The 9,959-nt window shown below is 32.5% G+C and overlaps 1 protein-coding gene across 1 annotated transcript; it reads right to left on the bottom strand.

Moving 5' to 3' along the window:
- Positions 1–3,634: 3,634 nt before the first annotated feature.
- On the bottom strand, positions 3,635–5,330 carry LOC111288338 (zinc finger protein WIP6-like). Its single transcript, XM_022879184.2, has 2 exons — positions 4,470–5,330; positions 3,635–4,249 (listed from the first exon to the last, which is right to left on the bottom strand). Exons 1-2 carry the CDS (start codon positions 4,860–4,862, stop codon positions 3,761–3,763), a joined length of 882 nt encoding a protein of 293 aa, XP_022734919.2. The 5' UTR covers positions 4,863–5,330; the 3' UTR covers positions 3,635–3,760.
- Positions 5,331–9,959: the final 4,629 nt, after the last annotated feature.

The following is a 9,959-nucleotide window of genomic DNA, read 5'->3' as shown; positions in this document are numbered from 1 at the left end:
CTTCTCAATGCTACTTGGTCTCACTCTCCTCATCTAAAGCCCAAACCTTCACAATGAAAGTCCAAAATCAGAATCAGTACCCTTCCGCTTTCACAGCCCTATGAAGACCCAATGACTTTAACACCCATGTTTGAAGAAAGAAGCATTATGGAAGTATTGCACATAATAAGACCCAAGGAGCAATTAACAAGAAAGACATTGGGTGTAGAAATTAGTGAAAAAAGGCTTTCAAACTGAACAATTCAACTCTAATACCATGTTAATTAAGTTCAATTACTAATTATTCCATAAGTTAACGTTGATATAGGAAATGTCCCTATTATTATATTATATTTAAGGTTTAACAAAAAAAAAAATATTGGTTTATTTGTTTGTGAATTATTGAATTCCTAGTTTATTTATATCTAATGACTGATAATAAACGTTTTAGTATCTAATTACCTTGTTGCAAAACTAAATTGGTCAACTAATTATATGATCTATCATTCAAATTTAGATAATGAAATGATATTATCTGATTTAATAAGTGCATCAAATATAAATTCTAATTTATCATATTAAAAAAGTTTATTTTTTAATATATAGAAATTTGAGATATAAAAGGAGATAAAAAAAAAAAAATCAGGTATATAAACCAGAGGGGAGTGTAACTGTAGCCTCTCCCAGACTCTCTGCATCCCACCGGCCACAGCACTACCATAAAATAAAAATAAAAATAAGAACAAAGGGGAAAGGTATTGCAAAAGGCATGACAATTTGAACCCAAAGGTTTGCTTAAATGTGAGTCGACACATGACTTTTTCCAGTGACATGGTGCAGGCTGTGAAAAGAGCTCCAAAAGTAATGGACCAAAACCTTGACAACCTGAGAAAACTAGGAAAAAGCTCAGACAAATGATTCCTGAACTCATTATTTATTTCCTACCTTTTTTTTTTTTTGGATAAATAAACAACGATTCTTCAAGTTTTTGCCCTTCTTTTCCTACATTGCAAATAAATATTCCGAAAGCAGGTTCAAATTACAATTTATATGATCTGTTTGATTTAAAAGTGCATGTATAAACAAGAATGATTTGATTAATATTGGTGTACTTAAGACATCGATCCATATCTGGTTTTACAGGTAAACTAATTTGTTTCAAAGTACAGTAATATTTAGAATAGGGTTTTTACCAGCTGGAATCTGAAGAATTGGTTTTGTACCAGGAATAATTTAAAGCTCTCTCCAAATTATTGAATGATGTGAGTTGTGGAAGTATCTATCGAAACCTAGTAGTGCTGGCTGCATGGAATGGGCGCTTCATGTGATTTGATGCCACTCCAAATTTCAACAATTTCAAAGTAGAAACCGAAAGGATAAAGTGCAATTCCAAGTTTAATTTTTTGACATATTAGGGTTTTGCTTTTTAGCTAGCAGGCGGGCAGATACCCCCAAAATATCCTGGGCCTAGTTAACAGGTTTTACAACTGGAAATTAAACTAGAAGAAAAGAAGGAGAAAAAAAAGCCAAAAAAACAAACAAACTCGAAGTTGGTACACAATTCAGCTGCCTTAGTTTGATTATTACAGGTATGTACAGGACATGTTGATTTTGCAGTCATGGTCTAAAAATGGAAATCTTGATTTCGAAGGTTATGAAATTTTTATCTTTTTTTAGAATACATATTGGCCTTTACCTAACTGTAATTAATAACCATAATTTATCACATATATATATATTTAATTTATACCTTCCAAATATTGACCCTTAAATGCCATGAACACTCGCATATAAGAAGATAGTTATTGAACGTCTGAAAATTGACAGCCATGAGCCATGCTGTGGTAGAAAAGTAGAGAGCAAATGGATATCTATATATATATTCTGGCCTTTAACAGAAAAATTGACTGTTGCCAGCAGCTTATTTATATATGGCTAATTAGAGTTCAAAAGCTTTGGTCTAATTAGCTACTAAATTAAAGTGTATTTAAGGTTATATATATAATATTGTTATAATTAGTATTATGATTCAACTATTTTGTTATCTATGTTAAATCAATTATGATATTATTTTTTATTTATTGTTTTTTGCTTTATGTAATTTTTCAAAAAAAATTAATATTATCAAAAGCATCAACCAAATAAAATCTACTTTCACCTATCTTTTTTACTATCATTAAATATTATAAATACACATATATGCACATTATTAATTAATAAAGATAGCTAATTAATAACTAGAGAAATCATAATAAATTAATTAGAAAGGGGCGAAGGCTTTCCTACCAGAAACTAGCACCTAGTAGGAATTAGGTGATTTTGAAGCCGTTACTGTACGCCTGGGATGGGATCATACACTTTCTTACTACATGGTGCACATTTCATATTATAAATATCATACTTGTGAGGGGATCTGATCAGTTAAAAAACCATATATATATACATGCAGTACGGAACTATATGCAATTTTTTCGTTAAATATATTAGTATATTAATCTATCGGGATTGCAGCACTTGAAAAGAAAATAAAATGGAAGAAAATCCACACATGCCTACATTGCATGTTTGGCCACACACACATATATATATATATATATATTTGTTATCACTTTAAAACAAAATTAACGAAGGATTGATAAAAAGACAAAAGAGAATCGAGAAATTAAAAGAAAAAAAAGGGCCCTGTTCATGCACAAATACTATATAATTACTATATTATAAGCTATAGCTGGGGCTGAAGCGAAGGGTAAGGAGAAAGGAGCCCGAAAAGGACAAAGGGAAAGGCAGGACTTTGGGTGAAACCCCAAAAACAGAGAAAAAATCAGTGGTCCCGCTGGGCGCTGGATCTCATTGTCCAATGTTGCTGAGCTGAGACTGACAAAAGGGGTTGGATCAAAGTGTTAGTAGTGGTAGTCGAAGCTTAGAGAGACTGATAGAAACAATGACTCACTTTCTTACGTGTGAGAGAGAGTGTGTCACTGAGTCAGAGTTAAAACAAAACCATAAAAAAAAATAAAGGAGCAAAGGCCAAAGAGAGTGAGTCCGCGATTTCTATGTCAATTTTGATTTTTGTATTAATGCAAACGCCATCAACAGTAGAATCTGTGACTCCACTGATATTTGTCCCTCAGATCTCTTTTCGGCACAGCGCTTACTTCTGAATTTACTTCACCACCCAATTCCATAATAAATTATACTATATGTGAACGTACGTACTGGTGTGAATACAATGTTCTGGGTTTTCATTTTTCCAATTTTATACTTATATATATTTTCCATATCATAGTAATTTGATTTGTTTGTTTACTAGCTATATATGCCGTATTATACAAACCTATTCATTTTTTGTGTTTGCATTCCTTTAGGGTATATCTATCACAATCGTTTTATATAAGGATTTAATATATAATTGCAAATACTAACAACTTATTAGTAGTCAATTATATATAACTTGTAATTAAAAATAGATATAACTTGTCATCTCATTAGTGCTTATTAATGAAAATTTTCAGTATTAATATTTACCGAGTATTAACATTAAATAGTGATTGTTCATTAGATAATTATAAACTTAAAAAAGATGGAGAAATTAGACGATTGGATATTAGATAAATTAAATATTGAACAACCACTTCCAACATTAAATGCACAGAAAAATAAGCTTTGGCTTTGACTATAGATAGAAACATTTACTCAGCGTGCAAAGCAGTGTTAAAGTAATTAAAACCTTAATTAGTAAGGATCAAAACTTGATTACTTAAACTCTCCTACCTAAAATCAATTAGAAGAAAAGAGAACCATGACTCCCATCTTCATTGTCTTCATCATTTTCATTTTCATTTTTATCATCATCATCATCATCATCTTCTTCTTCTTCTTCAACCTCACAGTATTCCACAGTATGTGGAGCGTGGCCATCTCCAAAGGCTCGAACATGGTCTTTGAGGGACCTTTTGTGCTTGAAATCAGAACCACAAATGCAAAACCAGAGCTTCCCACAGTTCTTCTCGTGAGTCCTCCAATCCCCTCTAACTGCAAAAGGCTTACTGCATTTTCGGCACCCAAACGGCTTTGCTCCATGTTTTCTCTTGTAATGTGTCTGCAAAGTTCTGAAATCCTTCAATGGCCTAGACCTGGGGTGCTCTATATTGTTCTTGCATCCCTCAGCACAGCAGTAACAGGGAAGTTTCAGCACAGACGAAGCTGGTTTCGTCCCTCTTAAGGATTCTGGGCCTTTTCGATACTGCGACCCATGCCCCCACATATGCATCTGTAAGTATAAAATTGAGAAGAAACAAATGGAACAAAGATTGCAAGACATTCTTAATTACATATATATATATATATATATTATATGCATGCATAGGAAAAAAGTTAAATAAAGGGAAAAACAAGGAAATTCTTTGATGTCATCATAGAATGGTCTAATCAATTATGATTATGATTTGTCATATAATAATTACTTGTAAGTAATAGTCTCTATTAGGAACCTGCATGTTGTTGTATCTATTGAAGGTTCTGTGGCAGACCGTGCAAGGGAACTGAGTAGGACCAACAAGGATCTGCGCGGGTGTAGGAATCCAGTACTGTCCTTCAACAAGACTATTACCGATGTCATTGGAGTTGCTAGAGCTGGTTTCAATTGTTGGTGGACCAATGTGGAGGGCAACTGTTACACCACTTTCAGTACTGGTAGGGTTTGGATAGTTGGGGGACTTGCTTGAGGGAGGATATGATGATAAAGGGTATTTGGAAATGCGTCGGGCTTGTCCAGGAGGACCAAGAGTTAAGATTATGGAATCTTCATCTTGTACATCATCAGCTTCATAGCAGGCACTTTCTCTAGGGGATATAGTATTGTAGGTGATGGATGGAGACTGCATGATGATGATGATTGTTAATTACTGCTACATGAAAAAGAGATAGCTAGAGAAGGATTCTGGTCTTTTGGAGGTGAAAGATTAATGCAGACCAGAAAGGATATAAATAAAGCAATGTGACTTCTTCTCTTAATTCTGCATGAGTAAGCTGCTATACACACTTTCTAGGATCACTTTCACTACATGCTTCTCAAATCATTAATCATTCATGTTTATGAAGTGAGAGTATCAATCAAGTAGGTAGGGCATAGGTGTATATATTTATATATAAATGAGAGAGAGAGAGAGAGGAAATTGATATATTGGTTTTTGGAGTGTTTGGGGAATGGAGGAGACAAGGAACCGGCAAAGAAGGAGAGGTGGAGAAAAGATGCATAGAATAGCGTACCAACAGTCACTAACACTCCTTTCACTCTCTCTGCAGCTTTGCTCAAATGCTCGATTATCGAGCTCCTAATCCATTCCTCTTTTAAGTCCTTCTGCCCACATTTACTCTTTCTCAGCCAAAAAGTGATAGAGATGTACATCATGCAGCAGATATGAAATGAAGCAATTTTAACTGTAGAAATGGAAGGCGTGAGTACCTCTCTCCCCTACTTTTGTTATTTAAAGAGATAGTGATAGTGATAAAGGCGTAGAGACGTTTCTGCCTGTGTGGAGCTAATTGATACTGGAGAAATCGGGACTACTACTTTGCAGAAAGCAATCAATAATATTGAATATATATATATATATATGAAACAATTTCAATAATAAAAAAAAAAACTAGAAAACGGTACTCCCTAATTCTATATATCATCAACTCTGCAATATCCTTAACAATTACAGTAAGTTTTATGCCTGCTGATCAAGTGTCAAGCCTTGCTAATTTAGCCTTTGGCCTTAATGTCCTTGGTTTTAAATGCAAATTTAGCCAAAGCAATCATCCTAATAAAAAGAGGTACACCACTTGATTAGAATGTCCTTTAAAAAGGGTGACATGATATTCACAACCATTAATTTGGACAAAAAACGCAAGAGAGAGAGAGAGTGCGTTCAAGTGCTTTGCGAGATTTATAATCTTTCAATCCATGCATGCATATGTCTATCATGACATAGAAATGTGAAGATTCTTCGCTGTAGAGGAAAAAGTGAGAGGAAAATTTTGATGATTCTGTCTTCACCTACTCGAATTCAATGAGAGAAACAGTTGTTTTTCATAATTTAACCCCTGTTTTTCAACATTGAATGGTCAAAATGTTTTGTGGGCTATTTCTTTAATTGGAAAAACACACTTACATCTTAAACCTTTTAACGGGGTTAGATTCTTTCAACCAATCCCATCAAATATATATGTATATACATGCCACTTCAGCAAAATTCTTACTGGTTGTTGGGTCACCGTAGTCCACGAAAAGGTTCGGTTAAAACGTTTAGCTTAGGGTTTCGCACGACTTTAAGCGAACCCCATCTGCTTGCTCCTGCCTGAAGTTGCTTAATTAGATAAGGAAATTAGACTGACCTATCGTTCATATACTAAAAGAACAGGGATAACCTCATGGACGAAAAACAAAAACTGAAAAAAAAAGGTTCGTTAATCGTCTATATATAAAACATGAAAGATAAATACACCTATGTCTTCTGCTTCTTGGCCTAATAGCAAAGAAGCCTTAAGGAAGACATAAGAGCTTAGGTTCGAACCAAATCACCCCCTCCCTCTTTCTATGTAATAAGGCGTTACCTTTCTTTGAACAAAAAAAAAAAGAAGATAAATACACCTACTCTATATAATAAGTCAATATATATGTAGATATGTATATATATGCACTTCTCTAAATTAAATGGTTGTCCCCTTTTTACTTTCTTATTAAGAGAAGTTTTGAGTTATAATATTACTTATTTGGACAAGATAATACTAATTAATGTCTTTGATTCTTTTGGATAAGTAATAAAATAGCTTATTAAAAAAGACTAATTAATGTTTCATGCTTTTTTATGTAAAACAAGACATTTGTAACAATATAAAAATGTAAGAATATCCATTTTTAAAAATGAAAATCAGACGGATTTCATATTTGAACGTTTTACAAAAGAAATATGAAAAGAGAAAGTAAACAGCATATAGGGAGAGAGAGCATATGTTTTTTTTTTTTTTTTTTTTTGTCTTTTACATATAGTTTTGAATTATACAATAAAAGATAACTATCAACTACCTAGTTTAATTAATATTGGAATTTGAAAATTTCAAGTTAAAACCTTCAATTCTAACCACGAGAGAGTATATATCCTCTTGAGGACTATATGTATATATACATTTCAATATTAATCTACATATATATTTATATATTCAACATTGACAATATATATGAGTATATGACAGTACTACGTAGAAAGGTACATAATTAAGAAGTAAGATAAACAGAGTATAAGTGATATACATTAAATTAAAGGACATATTATACATTCATGGCACTTAGGTCGGTTCCTTTTAAAGAACAAACATCACTCTGAATTCTTTTAGTTGAAGGTTGCTCACAAATATGCCAAAAGGTTTCCAGCCTTTGCTAAATCAGTAGCCTTCACAATTAGTAGACCTGATCGAAAGACTCATTTTCTAAATAATAACCAAATGAGAATTGACGTTTCTTTTTTTTTTTTTTTCTTTTCTCATATGATTTGTTCAAAATTAACTCCATTGAGATATCACAACAGATATAGCCAACTAGCTAGATGATAATGCATTTATATATGCACATGAATTGAAAAGTTAATGGTAGATTAATGGAACTGCCAGGAGGATCATGTGATGGAAGATGAGAATTTTGTATTGGAAGCACCCGTCGTTTTTTGATACTGTGCTTATCTCCACGTGAAAAGCTGAACCAAGAGTTTAGAACACAATTCTAGGAGTGAGCAGGACCACTAATTGTGCCATTTAGCTTTGGCCTCTAAATAATCTAACAAAGTACCAAAGCAAATTCTGACAGAGGAACAAGGTATACTTGGCTCGTCCCTCTTCCAATTGCGGAGATCCATATACTGATTCCTGGCCCTTCGGTTCAGGCAATCTAGGCAAACTCTGAACCATATTAATTGTAATACATATATATGTGAGTGTATATATATATATATATATATATATATTCTTCTTCACTAATCCAGCTTCAAATCCCTCGTTGCTAATCAAACAAAATGGACAAACACTACTTTTTGCATTAAGAAGAATTGATACAACTCATCAAACAACAGGCATCATATCAGAAAAAATTAACTTTCAAAATATACCATAACTTGTACACTAGCTAATGGTTTTTGCAGGGTTTGAAACTCAGCTTTTGTTTTGAATTTTTTTTAATAAAGCAAACAAATTCCATGATAAAGGGAGTCTAAATAAATCAAGGTTTTTTTTTTCTAGCAGATTAGTATTTCTTTGACACGCACTAGTAATGTGACTCCATTAGTTAATCTTATCAAGTCCTCAGTTAACTACAGATCTCCATTTTCTCTTCTGGCTTTGCTTATTGGATTCCTAATTTTGTTTGAATGACAGGAGCCAAGAATGTAGTAGAAAACAAAAGTAGTGTAAGTCACGCATGGGTTTGCTTTGTAAAATTAGTACATTTGTGACATGAATGAGGGGAAAGATAAAGTAAAGATTGCCAATTCTTCGTGTTGTATGAGAAAGGAAACTTGGAAAAGATAACACAGTGAGTAATTGTATTTCATGTATTCATGGCCGCCCTCTTCTTGAGTCACAGCTTATGTACTTCCCCCATCTGCCACTGCCACTCAAGCCATAACTCATCTACTTTTAATTCATCTTTGTCTTTTCCCTTCCTACCTATTCTATTCTATTCAACATTATTTACCTTTGACCTTGATATGGCTGCCAGGGAAACCAGAAAAAGAAACCCAGACAGAATTCAGATCAAATATCTCTTGCTCAATATATTGTTGTAACCCAAAAACCTAATGCATGCAGAAAGAGATCAATATTGGTGCTCATATATTAATTATTTCCCCTCTCAACTCTCAAAGCACCCTTGCAAAGTATTAAACTAATTACTAGCTAAGTTCTTAATTATGTCATTCATATTTCATGCCTAAATTTGTATTGCCATACTATATTAGCTATACACATTTCTTTATAGATCCTTCACGAGGTTCTAGCCACATTATTGTTGAAAAAAAATTTTAGTAGCCCAGCATAATTAGCCTTTTAGTTATTATTATCTTTCTTTTTTAGATAGTTATTTATATTTTACGTAAAAAAATAAGGAATAATAATAAAAATTTATATTTGATATATTATTAATATATAGCATTATACACTTTTAGTGAATCATATAATGATTTTTGATTAAAAAAGTTAACTTTAAAATCTTAAAAACAAATACTCTTAATTATAAAAGTATATTTAAAATTAATTTTTTAATAATATATTAGTATACAATTGACTGATAATATATAATATTATATATTAATAATATATTAGATGTAGCTCCCAATTATAAAGATTTCGTGTTGTGTAACGAAAGAAAAACTTTACAAGGCCCAACATAAGGCTATTGGAAAGGTAAGTAAAGGGCCCATTGACTAATTTAATGGTATGACATCCAGCCCTCCAACGTATGACACTTCCACATTATGTTCTGCTTCCCAGGAGGAGGATCACATCGAGGGATTGATTATCATTTTTAAATCCGTTGACTCTGTTTCCATAGGTTTAAAACTGCATATAACAGTTTATGAAATGACTTGACAACTTTAAATTTGCTCTATAAATATATATACCAACCTAATTTGACGTAATACCTAAAAGCCAGTCTTTTCATTTATTTTAACTTTTAATCTCAAGGAGAAAAAAAAAAGAGCAGAGAACAGGAAATCGAATAATTGAGAAAATGTTTGTAAGCTCCTCACTCAAAATAAACAAAACTTAATATTGACTTGACAAAGTAAATTAGACGGGTTTCTTTTGATGGTTTCATATGATTTTTCATGGACTGGGCTGGGCTAAGTTTCCAAACAATCTAAATACCATATTAATTAATTATTAAGTTCTCCAAATTCAAATGAAGCTCATTTAATTACATACAAAAACTACTAATAATATAAGAA

Source organism: Durio zibethinus, chromosome 4, assembly GCF_047325235.1.
Source record: "Durio zibethinus cultivar Kanyao isolate XHJ-2024 chromosome 4, ASM4732523v1, whole genome shotgun sequence".
Classification (NCBI taxonomy): domain Eukaryota; kingdom Viridiplantae; phylum Streptophyta; class Magnoliopsida; order Malvales; family Malvaceae; genus Durio; species Durio zibethinus.
This window is presented reverse-complemented; position numbering and strand designations above follow the sequence as displayed.

What these genes read in the sequence shown, in the direction of transcription:
- LOC111288338 (XM_022879184.2), bottom strand. Translation starts at nt 4,862, where the DNA reads ATGCAGTCTCCATCCATCACCTACAATACTATATCCCCTAGAGAAAGT. An exon ending in ATAGATACAACAACATGCAG is followed by an intron (nt 4,250 to 4,469) that starts GTTCCTAATAGA and finishes TTATACTTACAG; the next exon opens with ATGCATATGTGGGGGCATGG.